Source organism: Cyprinus carpio, chromosome B1 (assembly GCF_018340385.1).
Source record: "Cyprinus carpio isolate SPL01 chromosome B1, ASM1834038v1, whole genome shotgun sequence".
Taxonomy (NCBI): Eukaryota; Metazoa; Chordata; class Actinopteri; order Cypriniformes; family Cyprinidae; genus Cyprinus; species Cyprinus carpio.
In genome coordinates this window covers 8,851,988-8,870,194 of record NC_056597.1, presented here as the reverse complement: position 1 = coordinate 8,870,194, position 18,207 = coordinate 8,851,988, and the positions used below count along the sequence as shown (strand labels likewise).

General features: G+C 39.3%; 1 protein-coding gene across 1 annotated transcript; it reads left to right on the top strand.

Moving 5' to 3' along the window:
* The first annotated feature begins 7,432 nt into the window (after positions 1 to 7,432).
* On the top strand, positions 7,433 to 8,163 carry LOC122136063 (C-type mannose receptor 2). The gene has a single exon (XM_042717595.1). It carries the CDS (start codon positions 7,439 to 7,441, stop codon positions 8,159 to 8,161), a length of 723 nt encoding a protein of 240 aa, XP_042573529.1. The 5' UTR covers positions 7,433 to 7,438; the 3' UTR covers positions 8,162 to 8,163.
* Positions 8,164 to 18,207: the final 10,044 nt, after the last annotated feature.

Genomic DNA, 18,207 nt, shown 5'->3' with positions numbered 1-18,207 from the left:
CTGCCAACGTATGTCCTCTGAGTCACTGAGGAGGTGGTGGCCATTCACCACCAAGAGATTCACCTTCCAAAATCCCCAGAACACATGGAGGCAGTTTGCCGTGGGTTTGCAGGGCTAGGCTTAGATTTTTTGTTGTTTTTTCTGATGTTAAACATAAGCCATGTTGTAAATAGTTGTAAAAAGTACTTTCAGTAAGGTATAGAACAGTTTGTATTAATGTGTAAATGGACAATAAATAAATAAATAAATTTAAACATATCGAAGAAATGTTTGTGTAAAAAAAAAAATATAAATAAATAAAAAAAAAAACCTGTTTTCTCTTGCCTAATAGAGAATGGCTTATAAATAATTTATTTGTTAACCATTCTCTCAAGAAGAAAAAACATTTTTTCTATTCTCTCACTGCCCTCCTGTGCTCTTCTCTGTCTCTCTATGGAGTTTGATGTCTTCCCTGCTGAGCAACTCCACCTGCTCACCAGTCACTCGCTTGTTTCACTAGGTATTTGAGTAAATGAAAACAGAATATTTACATTGCAATGTGAATTCCTCTCATCCGCCATGTTCTTGTAATATAAATTTGTCGTCGTCTGCGTGCAAGTGCTTCTGGCATATGGTAGGGTGCGAAGTGTCCATCAGATGTACACTTAATTTCCATGGGAAACGGTGGGCGCATTTGAAGTCACTTTCGAATTATGGCAGCCTTCATCATGCCGCTGTGACGTAACTGGCTGTGGAACGTGGTCTTTGGAGGGTGTATCCTAAATTGGGAGAGCTTACGTTGTGCTGCTGTGACGCAATTGCATTTCAAATGCGCACTTTGGAGTGCGCGCACTTCACATTGGGACAGCTTACTTTGTGATGCTGTGACGCAATCGCACTTCAAATACGCACTTCGCTTTGGGACAGCTACTGAGTTTGTAATCTCCACAGATTCAGACAGAGCAATCAGGTTTCTTAACAAGCACTATGGGAGCTAGCCACTCAGCAAATTTCACTGGTTCGATGATTCTCTTAACCAAGGGCTTGATGGCAAATGGAATTTGTCTGGGGTTTGACATGAATTTGCACTGTGGTGCCTTTGAGCTGCTCCAGCTCTTCTTTAAACACCTTTGCATGACTGTCAAGCACATCTGCTATCTTTAGTGCTGGTACTGCTGTACAAGCCATGATCAGAATTAATGCTAGTGATTTCTTCTAACCGCATAAACTCCGGCGCTCCCGTCCCCCACTCACGGAATTCATATCATACGTTGCCTTTGTTATTATAAACACTAGTTGTGCCACTGTTTTCATGTGGGTGTGTGGTGCTGCTTTTCTTAAAGACGCCAGTATTGACACCATTCATATACTTTTAATGATAGCCAACATTACAACCCCCATTGAACGTGTATGAGTTGATAATGTAGAACTCCAAACAAGTTTTAGCACGTCTTCACTGTCGTACAGTCTGACATTAATGACAACTGAGATTCCACAGTGTGACATGATCATCATGTTTGTACAGTCTGACAAGTACAAATCGCACAGTGTGAGCCTGGCTTTCCTTGATTCACCATCTGTGGCAACAGCCTGAAGTCTTTTAGCCAGCCTTGCCCCAAAAAGTTGGGGCCCTCTCCATCTACCACAACCATTATCATTTCTTTTCTTACTTTTTGAATTTCCGCTGTTACTGTTGCTTGGCCCAGTACTTCCATCTTTTCCCCTGTATATGTCTTCAGTTTCAAACTGCAGGGTCTCCATTCTGACATGTCTGTCTGTTTCAACAACTTAGAATATTGGTCTTTGCTTTTGATTGTCACTCCACATCCTGTGTCGACTTCAAAGTCCACTTCCATGTCATTCACCTTCACTTTCTGTGTGATAAGAACCACTTTAGGTTGGACTTGGGTTACACTGTATATTGTGTTAATATCACTCATATCCTCTCTCTCATTACTTTCCTTCTCTCTAACAAGATAAGTCTTCTCTTTTTTCTCCCCTTTTTTTACTTTGAACTGCATGCTCTTTTTATGTGTCCCTTCTTTCCACATTTATGCCAGAGATCATTCAGAAACTTACATTCCTCTGGCGCATGTTGTCCTTTGCATCTGTAACACACCATGTATTTTTGTCTGCCCTTTTTCTCAGCTGAGTACACTTTATTCACTGCCGTTGTTTCTTTAAATGACTTCATATTTTGTCCTCCCTCATCAACTAACAATCCTTGCAAATCTCTCAGGTTTTTGTTCGCAGACTCCATTGCCTGGCAGATGTTAAGTGCGTTCTCAAACGTCAACTCTACTTCTGCCAGTAGCCATCTCTGCATCTGGTCAATGACAGACGAGTCTGTCCAGCAGTATTTGTGTAAGTGTGGCCCCGTACTCGCAGTGCCATGCTAACTTTTTCAATTCTGCCTCAAAATCAGCAACAGTCTTACCATCTTTCCGTGTACATGAGTTAAACTTAAATCTTTGTACAATTTCACTTGGCTTAGGATTGTGAAGATTTTTTAGGACAGTCACCAGTTCGTTATAAGTCTTGTCTCCTGGCTTTTCAGGACAGAGAAAGCTTCTTAATAAACTATATGTGGATGCCCCAACTCCACTCAACAGCACCGCTTTCTTTTTATAAACTCCCTCAATTTCATTAGCTTGGAAAAAATACTCCAGCATTTCAAAATATTCATCCTATAACTGTGATGCACCATCAAAAGGACTCACCGTCCCCACCGTTGTAGTAATTTTTTCTTGTTAATTATCGATTAGGTCTCTTTGCAAGCGGTCTGTTTATTCTTCAGTACCGGTGTTTCAGTGGCCACCAGGCACCCACATCAACTATTTCCTCCGACACCGACTCATTATGCAGACTCGAAACTCATCTGTTTAGCTGTGCATTTATTGAATGAGTCAAGTCAAGTCAAGTCTGCTTTAGTGTCAATTCTTCCATGTGTACATTACATACATACAGAGAATTGAAATTGCATTACTCTCAGACCCTTGGTGCATACAGATAACACTAACAGTAGAACATTAAATACAGATAAAATATAAAATACAAATTAGTCTGATTGAAGTGTCAAAAATCTCAGAGAGCTCATTGCTCCCTACTCCCTGAGAAGAGGTAGTTGAATGAGGTCAGTTAAATGCTGAATGAGGCAGTGAGCAGACCAATGCTGCACAAAGTGTCTGGTGCAGGTCACAGTGTGTTAGTGGGAGCTGAGCAGACCAATGCTGCACAAAGTGTCTGGTTCAGGTCAAGTTGTGTTAGTGGGAGGGGGGAAAAGAGGGGAGGGGGGGGGCAATGTTGGGAGAGTGTTCAGCTTCTTGACAGCCTGATGAATGAAGCTGTTCTTCAGTCTGCTGGTCCTGGCCTGGAGACTCTGCAGTCTCCTCCCTGATGGCAGCAGACTGAAGAACCTGTGTGTCGGGTGGGTGGGATCACCTGCAATGCAGAGGGCGTTACAGGGTGAGATGGGTTCCATAAATGTCCTGGAGGGAGGGGAGGGAGACACCAACTATCTTCTCAGCTGCTCTCAGTATGTGTTGAAGTGACTTGCGGCAGGGCGTGTTGCAGGTGCCATACCACACAGTGATGCGGGCAGAATGCTCTCGATGGTGCCTCTGTAGAAGGTGCACATGATGGGAGCCGGAGCTCTGGCTCTTCTCATTTTGCAGAGAAAGTAGAGACACTGCTGTGCTTTCTTGGCCAGTGCTGCAGTGTTGTAGGTCCAGGAGATGTCCTCTGTGATGTGCACACCCAGGAACTTGGTGCTGCTCACTCTCTCCACAGTCGCACCATTGATGGTCAGAGGAGCATGCTGAGTGTGCACTCTCCTGAAGTCAACAACAATCTCTGTCTTCTCCACATTTAGAGAGATATGAGCACTGTGCAGTGTCCGAACTGATTGCACTATATTTTATGTATAATCATTTTCTATTCTTAACTGTTTTAAATGCATTTTAAGTCTTTTAAATCAATTTTTAAATCATGTCGTTTTTTAAATTCCTTTTTTTATTGTTGTGATTATTTTTTATTATTTTCTTTTCTTTTATGTAAAGCACTTTGAATTGCCATTGTGTATGAAATGTGCTATTTAAATAAACATGCCATGCCTTGCCTTGCCTTTCCTAAGTCCTTGTCGGCAGTTATGTGATATCCTATGAGGCAGCAGAATATGGAGACAGAGGGATGCAATTTACATTTCTTTATTTTACAGATGCTGAACACTGCAACCACAAGCAGGGGCATGGGCATCACTAGGCCATTTTTAGGGGGGCTATAGCATATACAGCGGGGAAAATAAGTATTTGACACATCAGCATTTTTATCAGTAAGGGTATTTCTAAGTGGGCTATTGACACAAAATTTCCACCAGATGTAGCCATCAAGCCAAATATTGAATTCATACAAAGAAATCAGAACATTTAAGTATACAAGTTGAGTTATAATAAATAAAGTGAAATGACACAGGGAATAAGTATTGAACACATGAAGATAACAAGGTGCAAAATGGCATAGAAAGGCAGGAGATCACCTGAAATCTGTCAGTATTGAGAGAGAAACCCTGCCCACTATCAGTACTAATTGATATCAGCTGCTTTAGTCCTAATTGATGGCCTATAAAGGATTCTCATTACCCAGGAGGCACACAGGAAAGACTTCATGATGGGTAAAAGCAAAGAACTCTCTCAAGATCTTCGTAATCTTATCGTTGAAAAGCATTTTGATGGGAATGGTTATAGGTGCATTTCCAGAATGCTGAATGTTCCTGTGAGCACTGTGGGGGCCATTATCTGGAAATGGAAAGAGAATCAGTTCACCATAAACCGGCCACGATCAGGTGCTCCACGTAAGATCCCTGTCCGAGGAGTTCAAAGAATAATCAGGAGAGTTCTCCAAGAGCCAAGAACCACTTGGGCAACTTCAGGAAGACCTTGCATCAGCAGGTACTGTTGTTTCAAAGAAAACTATAAGCAATGCACTGAACTGCCATGGCGTCCATGCACGCTCACCACGCAAGACACCATTGCTGAACAAAAAGCATGTTGAGGCTCGGTTAAAGTTTGCAAAAGAGCATTTGGAGAAGCCTGTGGATTATTGGGAGACAGATGAAAGCAAAATTAAACTTTTTGGCAGTCATTCTACACACCATGTTTGGAGAAGAAATGGCACTGCCCACCACCCCAAGAACACCATACCAACAGTTAAGTTTGGGGGTGGAAGCATCATGGTTTGGGGCTGCTTTTCAGCAAGGGATACTGGCAGACTTCATATTATTGAAGGCATGATGAATGGAGAAATGTACCGGGACATTCTGGATAAAAATCTGCTGCCATCTACCAGAAAGCTGAAAATGAAAAGAGGATGGACATTTCAGCAAGATAATGATCCCAAACACAAGGCCAAGGAAACAATGAAATGGTTTCAAAGAAAGAAAATCAAGTTGCTTGAATGGTCCAGTCAATCACCTGACCTAAATCCCATAGAAAATCTATGGAGAGAACTGAAGATCAAAGTTTATAAAAGAGGCCCAAGGAACCTTCAAGATTTAAATACCATTTGTGTGGAAGAATGGGCCAGAATCACTCCTGAGCAATGCAGACGACTGGTCTCTCCCTACAAGAGGCATCTAGAAGCTGTAATGACCAACAAAGGCTTTTCTTCAAAGTATTAAATAAAGTGTTCAATACTTATTCCCTGTGTCATTTCACTTTAATTATTATGACTCAACTTGTATACTTAAATGTTCTGATATCTTTGTATGAATTCAATATTTGGCTTGATGGCTACATCTGGTGGAAATTGTGTCAATAGCCCACTTAAAATTTCCCCTTTACTGATAAAAATGCTGATGTGTCAAATACTTATCTTCCCCACTGTATACTCGGAGTTGAATGAACTTACTCCCAGATGCGTTTTTTGGAACCAGCATACCTCGAGTAAGGAAGGTTTGGGTTAATCAACTGGGAGTTTGGGGTGTAGCACATGGTAATTTAACCTTGCTTTCCGAAATACCCCCCTGGTTTTGGCTAGGACAACAACAACTCTTCTCAACTCTCAGTGGTAAATTCGGTCCAACTTTATATTAAGTGGCCTTAACTACTATGCACTTACATTTTAATTAATCATTTGGTACAATGTACTTATTGTGTACATACATGTTTTTACATTGTACTTATACTTTAAAAATACCTGCATGTAATTACATCTGTAATTAATTTCTGTAATTACATTTATAATTACACTGTTGACCCATCTCTTACACCTTAACCCACCCTTAAACCTACCCATACCACCAAACCTGTCCCTAACCTTACCCATATTCCACCTTAATAGCAGCAAAAGTGTTTTGCAATACAAGTATGAACACAATAAGTACATTGTACTTATTTTTTGATGCAAGTACATAGTAGTTAAGGCCACTTAATATAAAGTGGGACCGTAAATTCTCTGTTAACCTAGAACGCCCTCTAGTGGTCACACTCCCAAATTACATAATACTTAATACTTCACTACAGTTCCAAAGGAAAACATAAATGTTTTGAAATCACGTAATGCAGAATGCACAATATGCAGAAATAACACTCAGGACTGTACTATGAGGTTACACAAGACGTAGAAAGATGTAAATAATTTACATTATTTCGGTGTGAGCAGGCAGGAGATGCTGGCCTCTTCTGGAAAAATGACAGTAGTGCAGCAGTAGATCTAGGATGCCTAATAAATTAATAAGTTTATTTCATAAATTAATAAGGTTGCTTCATATTCAATAAATTTTAATCATGTTAATATGTATGAAATATGATACACCAGGCTTTTGAGGAACATTTCATCTTATTATTGTGCATTTCTGTTCCCTAATTATTGCACGTATTATTGTTTATTTACCCAGCAGGCACAGGACACCAATATAACGTCAGATTGACGTTGGACATGATGTCAGACAGACGTGCATTTTGGTTGAGAATGAAAATCTGGTTGAAGTGTATTTGACATTGACTTAATGTTGGATTTTGGTTATACAACCAAAAACAACAAATATTAAGGACAGATGACCTTGGTATTGGACATTACATTAAGATTGATAATTAAAATAACATTGAATTTTGGACATCCGATGTTGCAACTGAAAATTAACCAAATATATATTTATAGCCTGAATAAGTTGTAAACATTGGTTGATGTACAAAAGTTTATTTATTGTTGATCTGTGACTCATCTGTGACATTTATCAACAAAAATTAGAAGAAAATAAATAGTTTTAGCCAAATGTGCTTGCGTGAAGTAGGGTTGGATAGACATAAAAACCTGGTGAAATTTTCATGAATGAAAATTAGTTTGTCTGGGTGTGTGGCCTGACTGAATTTTATTTGCGTGTGTAATTTACACGTGATACATTTGCTGAACTCACTGAACTCACTCAGTCATTCCAATACTAATTCAACACCTCACCAGAAAGATGAAAGCATACATCATTCTCTTGATTGTCATCTGTGGACTGACTAAAGCTTTGATTAGAGAGCATGTCTATTTGAGGATACCCAAGAACTGGACTGATGCTCAGAGTTACTGCAGGACATATTATGAAGATTTGTCAACCATCACAAGTCAAGAAGAACAAGACATGCTTATACAGCTGTCAGGAGGAAACCAAATATTTCAATGGATCGGGCTCTACAGTCACATACAACACACTAGAAACTGGCTGTGGTCTGATGGAAATTCAGTCTCCTTCACTGACTGGGACAAAGGCCAGCCTAATAATGTGAATGGAAGTCAGTACTGTGTCGCAACAATCAACAAGTGGAATGATTATTACTGTAATTATTTGTTGCCTTTCTTCTGTATTAAAACCAAATTCATCCTGGTGAAAGAGAAGATGACATGGGCGGAAGCGCTGCAGTACTGCAGGACTAACCACACTGATCTGGCCAGCATCACCACTGAGAGACAATTACAGCTGACAAAAAATGAGACAAGAGAATCTCAGACAGAAAGTGTGTGGACAGGCCTGCGTTACCTGGTTGGTCAGTGGTTCTGGATCAACAACAAGCCTATAGGGATTCAGATTTCACTGCCAGAGTGCCCAACTCAGCCCTGTCGTTGTGGAGCCCGTAACACAAAAACTGACAAATGGGAGAACAGAGACTGTGACGAGAAGCTCAACTTCCTCTGCAACTGATCAGGAAGGTAATGCAATTCACATGCAGTAAATTAAACAATTACTTAGAATTAGAATAATTAAGCATTTTGAACTATTAAACTAAAGAAAAAATTTAAATTAAAAGAGTCATATGACGTTGCTAAAATGAACATTATGTCATGTATTTGGTGTAATGCAGGGTTCCTCAATAGTTTTCATCGAGGGCTGAATTCTGCCAACAATACCAAGCCAAGGGCCACTGACATACAGTATATATATATATATATATATATATATATATATATATATATATATATATATATATATATATATATATATATATATATATATATATATAAGATTATTATTATTTCAATTATTAGGCTATATTATTGTTGCTTTTGTTAAGAGGTTAAAATAATCAAAAGATGGTCACAAGATAAATATTCAGATTTTTTTCTCCCAGTAGTCTATTTTATTCAAACAATTATGAACATTTGCATATAGATACAGAAGAACTTTGCCTGATGAATATTAAAAACAAGTAAACAAACAAAAAATCTGGATCTCCACGTCTGCCATGGCGGCGGCAACAGCGAGAATCAAAGTAACGCCTTCTTTCTTTGCGTGAACATTTGGGCAGCATTATGCAAATCTTCCCAGATCATGACGTAGACATGTGGGGCGTGTTAGAATGAGCCGTTTTAGGAGGGTTTAGACGAGTCTTAACTTTTATCCAGAATATCTCTTTGGATTTGAGACTTTAGTCTTTGTGACTTTACAGATCTTCTTTATGCACTGTGAGCTTGTAACACTCCGAAGACAAAGGAAAAATTGAAATCGCATCATATGACCCTTTAAAAAAATATATATATATATATTATATTATAATATATATATATATATATATATATATATATATATAAATTAAATAAAATTACAATCAAGATCTAAAAATATAAATGGTAGAAAGATCATAAATGTAAGGTGCTTGCATTCTTGTTCATTCATTCTTTTCTTTCTTTCTTTCTTTCTTTCAGCAGAAGGCTGGCCATGATGAAGTTGATTTTGAATTGGAACTACTGAACTTATATTTTATTTATATAATAAATTTTTGTTTTTCCCACATTAATATAATTAATATTTTAAATTACATCTATCTAGGCATTGATGTCCATTTTCTATACATTTTCAGAAATTCTTTTTGATGTTTACTTTTTATGTGTACGCTGAAAAGTGACCACTTTAATCACTATTTTAACTAATGGAAATATACTGATTGAATTAGTTTCTCTTATCCAATTTACATACTCAAATTCCTGCTGTATCTACAAAAGGCAAAAGTTTTAAAATTGTGTACTTTGTATGTGCTTTAAATATTGGCACAAGTTGAAAGAGTACATATGGTGAGTTTTTCAACTGGCCCTGACTGTTTCTATCTAATTATACTTGAATGCTCCAAGCTTATTTGTCTCAGGTAAATCATTTTTCAGTTAAGTTAACGAACAGGGTATATTGAGTTGCTGTTGCTCTGAAGACCAGCACGCAATAGCAATATTGTGCTAATTTATTTGTTTTCTTGCTTAGTCTTAACCTTTCATTTTAATAATGTATTAGTAAATGTGAAAATCAACATTCTCTAAGATTAATAAATGCCTTTTTCATTGTATTTTCATTGTTAGTCTATGTTAACTAATGTAGTTAACTAATGTTAACAAATAGAATCTTACTGTAAAGTATTACCATAATCAACTGAATAATTTGTGCTTATGCTACAAATTATTAAGTTTCTGAAATCCTCTGAAAAGTTATAGCCATAGGAACCAAAACATGAGATAGTCTCCATTAATTTTAACCAATAAGAAATGGATTGCAGCTTGAACGACTTTATTCTCGTTTTCATAGTTCGAGGCAGTTTTTGGCGTTATTTTAATGGCAAATGTAGAGAGTGCATTATTGTAATACGAGCGGGTGCCAGCACAAATCTCTCGGCTTGCAGTGGGCTTGCTCTCCCATATAGAGATCATGGCTCTGTGCTCCCTCAAATATTAGGGATTATATTACATGATTATCACATATTACATGTGCGCCCTCAAACTTTGTCCTGTGTACACATGAATAAGTGCTAATTGTTAACAGTTATTTATTAAATAATTGTATTGTATTTAACACTTATAGAAAGAATGGGCCTCATTCATAAAACACAAGCAAATTAATTTTTGTGTACATTGTTCATAAAGCTGTTCTGACGTAAATTTCGTATTTTCAAAATTTATGTCAAACAGCTTTACGAACAATTTACACAAAAATTCATTTGCTTGTGTTTTATGTACACCAGGGGCCGGATTCACAAAAATCTTCTTAAAGGGATAGTTCAGCCAAAAATTTAAATTCTGTTATTAATTACTCACCCTCATGTTGTTTCAAACCCGTAAAACCTTCGTTCATCTTCGGAACACAAATTAAGTTATTTTTGATGGAATCTGAGAGCTGTCTGACCCTGCATAGACAGCAACGCAACTGAAATGTTCCCAAGTCTAGAAACGTAGCAAGGAGATCTGAAAAATAATTCATGTGACATCAGTGGTTCATCCACAATTATACGAAGCTACAAGAATACTTTTTGCGCACAAAAGAAAAAAAAAATAACGATTTTATTGAACAATTTGTCTCCACCCTGGTGCCATTTTGGAGAATATCTGCTGGACGTATGCTGTTCTATGCTGGACCGATATGCTGTTTCCGTTCAGATCAAATCACAACAACAGGAAACAGATCTGGCATGATGCAGGTGGAAATCAGAGGTAAAAAATGATATAAATACTGTTCAGTTTATTGCACAGACTGATCGTTTTGTGTCTGTACACATCAATGTATCGTCACAAGCCGCAGTCTTTAATTAGATTTTTTTTTTGTATGTTTTTTTGACTCCCAAACCATGATTCCCATCCACTTACATTATAAGACTGATAGACTGCAATGATTTGAGTTCAAAATCTTTGTTTGTGTTCTACTGAAGAAACAAAGTCACCTACATCTTGGGAGCCCTGAGAGGAAGGGTTGGGTATCGAAAACCGGTTCCATTTTAGAACCTGTTCCAAATTTCCAAGAACCGGGTATTCAATAAGACGTGTGCATTTAGATTCTGCTTAACGATTCCTGCGTTCACATTTTAATGTGATTTAAAACTGTTTAATTGCAGGAATGGAAATAACATGTGCCTTGTTTGTGTGCAGCGCACACGAAGCACGAGAACAGCATGAAAAAAAGAAAATGCACATGTACAGTATTTTAGATCTGCGTGCATTTGGTGTTAAAGAGACAGCAGCCTAATAAACACGCTGCCTGTCATTAATGTTAATCAAAGAACTAACGGAAATCATTCACTGATCTTGACTGAATATATTTAATAGCTTTAATTGATTAATCTATATTTTATTTATGAAAAGAAAACTATGCAGTGTTTTTAAAACTTTAAATTACAGTTTCTGTACCTGAAATTTGGTTCACTTGTATTTATTTATGCTATTGCTAATTGTTCCTATTTTATTACTGACTGTTTACTTGTCTTTAACACTTTAATATTTGAAATTTATATTAATCTAGTTGTTTTTGCTGAGGTCTTTTTTTTTTTAAAGCATAGGCATTCCTCTTGTAGTGTTCTGTAAGCTGCTGATTTTTGTTCACACTTTATTGTCTTTTTGCACTTTCTCCAGATTACCCTAATAATCATAATAAGCATGCACACTATTTTTTGATTTGTGCTCAGCTTCACATTTTTAATGCGGCATGTTTTTGAAGAGTTACTTTTAAATAGCCTGTCTCAAACTGCAGCGATATGTTTCATTCATTTTTGTGCACTTTTTTTGCGCTCTCATCCGGGTGAACGCTTTCAGTATGTGTGTCCGTGCATCTTCAACAAATGTGTCCTGCGCATTCATATGTGCTGAATACTGCCAAAGATTATGTCGTATTTACAGGCTTAAATTAAAAGCATTCAGTTAACCCATTTAAGCCCACTGGCAACTATAGTTGCCACAGTTTATAGTTGTAATTTTCCTTTTGTTAATATTTTTCTCGATGTTATCCATATTTTATTTCTCAATGTCATGCAAGCAAGCAACCAAAGGTATTCACTTCCTTCCTGTCACATGAGGCTGTAAAGGTCCTACCCCTACTTCCAGGAAGCACGGAGGAGGCAAACCTTCCCAAAGAAATGTTATTTTCATGTTACTAATAAGTATTTTTTGTTGACATATATATATCTACATAATCATGAAGGTCTCTAGAATTATCCAAATTTTACAGGAGATCTATAGTTTTTTGTATATTTCGTCAAAAGTCCAAGCAGAAACTATAGTTGACTTGTAAGTACATATTATAGGGGAATGGGGTATACTGTGTTAATAGGTTAATAAATCAAGGTTATTGGTCTTGTTTAGTGCTTTTTGCTTTCATAATATCTCACCTAAAACATAACTGACATCTCTACTGTACAGTAGACCTTAATTTGATAGGGAATAAATCTGTTCAAAGGAGGAGATGACAGAGCAATCTTTCCACAGCTCTACTGCCTCACTTCTGTTTCTGCTTTTGCCATGGGGGGTGGGAATTTCCAGTTTTCAAGTGACAGCAGCAGTTTACAAACTTCAGTCAGTCACACAAAAGGAAGAATGAAAAGATAAACGCATGAAATTAATTGCTGTAGATTATCTTTTTCTCCCTTTTATGACATTATGTCTTGAAAGGGGCAAAATATTGAGGCCCCTTTATCCAGTTCGGATGCGTTTCATTATAATTGGTCAAGGACCCTAATTCGTTTTATGACTAGTAGCTTATGATTCCATTATAATGTTGAAATTCAGTCAATTCAGGAATGAGTTTAAATTTACATTATTATATGAATCACCTACTACAGCCAGCCATTGAATACTGTTGAATACTGTACCATCAGAGATGCAGGCTTCTGAACTGAGCGCTGATAACAACTTGGGTTGTCCTTGTCCTCTTTAGTCCGGATGACATGGCGTCCCAGTTTTCCAAAAAGAACTTTAAATTTTGATTCGTCTGACCACAGAGCTGTTTTCCACTTTGCCACAGTCCATTTTTAATGAGCCTTGGCCCAGAGAAAACGCCTGTGCCTCTGGATCATGTTTAGATATGGCTTATTTTTTGACCTAAAGAATGGCACGGTGGATTGTGTTCACCGACAATGTTTTCTGGAAGTATTCCTGAGCCCATGTTGTGATTTCCATTACAGTATAATTCCTGTATGTGATGCAGTGCCGTCTAAGGGCCCGAAGATCATAGGCATCCAATATGGTTTTCCCGCCTTGACCCTTACGCACAGAGATTGTTCCAGATTCTCTGAATCTTTGGATGATATTATGCACTGCAGATGATGATAACTTCAAACTCTTTGCAATTTTTCTCTGAGTTCATTATTTAAAAACTCCTTTCTGATATTGCTCCACTATTTTTCGCCGCAGCATTGGGGGAATTGGTGATCCTCTGCCTGTCTTGACTTCTGAGAGAGACTGCCACTCTGAGAGGCTGCCAAAATACCTTTTTATACCCCCAATCATGTTGCTAGTCTACCTAATAAGTTGCAAATCCTCCAGCTGTTCCTTATATGTACATTTAACTTTCCGGCCTCTTATTGCTACCTGTCCCAACTGTGGGATTTTTTGGAATGTGTAAGCTCTCATGAAATCCAAAATGAGCCAATATTTGGCATGACATTTCAAAATGTCTCACTTTCAACATTTGATATGTTATCTATACTATGCAAGGACCTGTATTATTTTTTGTGAATAAAATATAAGTTTATGAGATTTGTAAATTATTCCATTCCTTTTTTACTCAAAATTTGTACAGTGTCCCAGCTTTTTTGGAATCGGGTTTGTAAAACATATATTTTAGATTTTTATAGAAATATGACAGCAATCACATATATTACACAGAGATCGCACTGTTATAGTGTTTGGGAATATTCATGCATAATTTAAACACATATAATCGAATGAAATCAGATAAAAAATAAATTAAACATTTTAGAAGAGAATGCAACATCACAGTTGTCTGAACCAATGATCATTAAGCTGTTCCCATCATGCTTTTGATCAGCACAGTTGGTGGAGAGCAACTGCGGAAAAACAGCAAAAGCAGCAATAGGATTAAAATCCTTGATGGTCTGTTCTGTAGTGGAAGAAAATAAATGGATAAAAGGAGTAATCTCCTATTGTTTGTATGTGATGAGACAATAAAAAAGGATATTACATGGGCATCAGCGAGCAATGCCAGAAGGTTGAAATGTGTTAGAAATAAGGAAAGAAGGGATAGTTTGTCAGTCATGTTGCAATTTGAAAAGGAGAAGTTACCAGCTAGAGAGTTTCTTGGATATGTAAGTTATATGGTACGGCCATATATTCCTCCTCTGCTCAGATGCTACAAATGCCAAATGTATGGTCATATATGGATATATATGTATATATATATGTATATATAGCCTACATGTTTAAACAAGCCAGCAGTTTTTAAAATTAAAGGCTGATTTATACTTCTGCGTCTGACCTACGCTGTAGCCATAGGCTATGCATCAGCAATCGAGATGTTCCTTTTCATAGGTCACTTCAATGCTGCGGCTGACGTCACCGTATGGGAATGCTATACCATCATGCCTGACATACCTGAGATAGCTGGGATCCAAGGAAACATCTGCTCAAGCGGAAAGAACCCGGGGACCAGGGGCCGTCCTCACATCCAGGCTGTAGAATTTGACAAAAGTGCTCGATGAGGACCATCCTGCTGCAGCACATATCATCCATAGAATATCCACTAAGGAAGGCTTACGACGAAGCCACCGCCCTCATGGAATGAGCTAGGATTCCTAAAGGCGAAGCGTGCCCGCGCACCTCATAGGCTAAGGATATAGCCTCCACCAGCCAATGGAACATACGTTGCTTTGTGACAGCACAACTTTTAATTTTTGCTCCCAAAACAGACAAACAGCTGGTCAGACTCACGTCATAGGGCTGTACAATCAACATAGATCTTCAGCGCCCTCATAGGACAAAGGCTTAGATCTTCTGACCCCGCCACTGTGGGGGAGAAAGCTTCCAAGACCACCTGCTGGAAGCGAAAAGGATTCGAAGCAACTTTAGGAACATAATCAGGCCTTGGTCGCAGCAAAACCTTCACCGATCCTGGTGCGAAGTACATGCACGAAGGTGAGATAGAAAGAGCTTGTAAATCCCCAACTTTCTTGAGGGAGGATAAAGCTATCAGTAGGACTGTTTGTAGAGTCAGGATCTTTTCAGTCACAGTTTACAAGGGCTCAAACAGATGTACTGATAGCCCTTGTAATACAATGGACAGATCACATGATGGAACTCGCGCAGGGCGGAAAGACCGCAGCCGTCGTGAACCCTACATAAATCAAGAGACCAGGGGATGACGGCCCACTGAAACACTGTCTATGTATGCGTGGTTAGCGGATACCTTATAAGAGTATACTTTAAAAGTGGCTGGCGTTACGCCCTCTGAAAAATGACTTTGAAGAAAATCCAGTACTAAAGCAACAGGGTAGTAAGCTGGATCCATATCACAACGTCTACACCAGGTGGTAGTAAGCTTTTTTATTTTGGGGGTATTTTAAGATTTTGTAGAAACCACTCTAGAATTAATTATAGTCTCGGTAACCTCCACTGAAAGACCAGGAAATATTAACTCTCTACTCTGAGGGGACTCTGTGGGTGCCAGATCATTCCCCATGCTTGCTTCAGCATGTTTTTTCTGAGTGGTTTCTCCTACTGAGAGCCCGCTAAACAGACTTCCGCTTTTTCAAACCATGGCTGAGTGGGCCACCCGGAGCTACCAACATATCCACTCTGCTTACCATTTGGATAGGGGAATTAGCCGAATGCATACAACCTCGTGGGCTAGAGCATCCAGTCCCAGGGGCGATGGTTGGATAGGGAGAACTCGTGGTGGGTGAATTAGTCATTCTTGATTAGTGTGGGTACAATTCCACTTTTTTTTTTTCAATCACTATATATTGTTTACTTTTTGTTTGTGGGTGCTAGATCCATCCCCCTTCCTCCAGGCTCTGTCTCGAGAGCATATCCACTCCGAAGGTCAGGTGTCTGGGAGATGTCTCGTCACAACTTTTACAACTCTCTCAGGGCAGCCGATCAGCTGTGGAGTACGCCATTGAATTCAAAACTCTTGCAGCTCAGAGTGGTTGGAACGATGTCGCACTCAAGGCTGTATTCCAACGCAGTCTGAATGTTGAATTACAGGCGGAACTTGCATGCAAGGGTGAGAACCAGTCGTTTTCGGATTATGTGACACTTGCTATCAGGATTGATAACCTCATGCGCAGCAACCCCACTAAATTCAAGCCACAAGCACTGAGAGTATCTTCAGCCAACCCGACTTTTCCTTATTTCCAATCCTGCCCTTCCCACTGTTCCATCCAATCCTGAACCTATGCAGCTGGGGGTTACAAAACTCTCCACGGAGGAAAAATCATGCCGGCTGTTTCACAACCTGTGCTTTTACTGTGGAGAGTCAGGCCATATTAACAACGGTTGTCCTCTAAAGGCCCTGAGGACCACCAAAATGACCAGCCGGGTGAGTGTTGACAATCTTTCTCTCCCCATCATGAAATTTCTCACTGTAGGCCATTTACCACGGATCTTCACTCTGACTCCGATTTCACAGCGTTGATTGACTCCGGATCTGCTCCAACATTGGGCCAATTCGCCAAGAAGTAATTTTGGGTTACCCATGGTTGTCTGTTCACGACCCAGCCGTCTCTTGGCATCATGGTAAGATTACACAATGGCCACAATTCTGCTTTTCCTACTGTCTGCACCCCAAAGTTATCAAGTCTTGTCTGTCTACAAGTATTGAAAGCCCAGATGCGAGATCAGTCACCATTCCATTGTGCTACCAGGAGTATCAAGAAGTCTTCAGCAAGATTAAAGCCACCCAGCTTCCGCTATATCGTTCCTGGGATTGTGCCATAGACCTCCTGCACAAGACAATGCCTCCCAAGAGTAAGATCTACCGCTTATCACAACCAGGAGCCCAGGCAATGGAGGAATACATAGAAGAAGCTCTCAGTTCTGGTTTCATTCGCCCATCGACTTCTCCAGCAGCAGCTGGCTTCTTTTTTGTGGAAAAGAAAGATGGAGGACTTCGACCTTGCATAGACTACCGTGGTTTAAACAATGTCACAGTTAAATTCCGCTACCCACTCCCCCTAGTGCCTGATCCCAACCTGCCATTTGTCGTAGAAGTTGATGCTTTGGATAGAGGAATTGGTGTTGTGCTCTCTCAATGCCACAGACAGCCAGGGACGCTCTTTTTTTTTACAAGATTCCAGTTTACAGTCACATACAGACCAGGCAGTAAAAACAGTAAGGCCGATGCACTTTCCAGATGACATGATCATCCTCGAACCGAATCCCAGCCAGAATCCATCTTACCCTCATCAATAATCATTGCGCCCATTTCATGGGACCTGATGGATGAGATTCAAAGAGAGCAACAGAAGGAACCCGCACCACAAGGTTGTCCCCCCAACAAGCACTATGTACCTGGAAATCATCGGTTTAGAGTCATGCAATGGGTCCACACATCACTTTGCTCTGGCCACCCAGGTATCTCAAGAACTCTCCATCTCACACAGAACTTTCTGGTGGCCATCAATGATTAAAGATGTAGCTAACTATGTCAAGTCTTGCTCAGTCTGTGCCCAGTTCAAAACACCCAAGGAGTTACCCTCTGGTTTGCTACAGCCTTTGCCGATTTCCCAACGCCCTTGGTCACACCTTTCAATAGACTTTGTCCCTGATCTAACTATGTCTAATGAATTCACTACAATTTTAGTTATTATTGATCGCTTCTCAAAAGCCTGCCGTCTCATTCCGATGAAAGCCCTCCCCACGGCCATGGAAACCGCATTAGCCTGGTTCCATCACGTTTTCAGAGTTTATGGCATACCTGAAGACATTGTCTCTGACAGAGGAACACAGTTCAATTCACAAGTATGGAAAGCCTTTTGCAGACATCTGGAC

Excerpts from the sequence above, each read along its gene's own strand:
- LOC122136063 (XM_042717595.1), top strand. The coding sequence starts at position 7,439 with ATGAAAGCATACATCATTCTCTTGATTGTCATCTGTGGACTGACTAAA.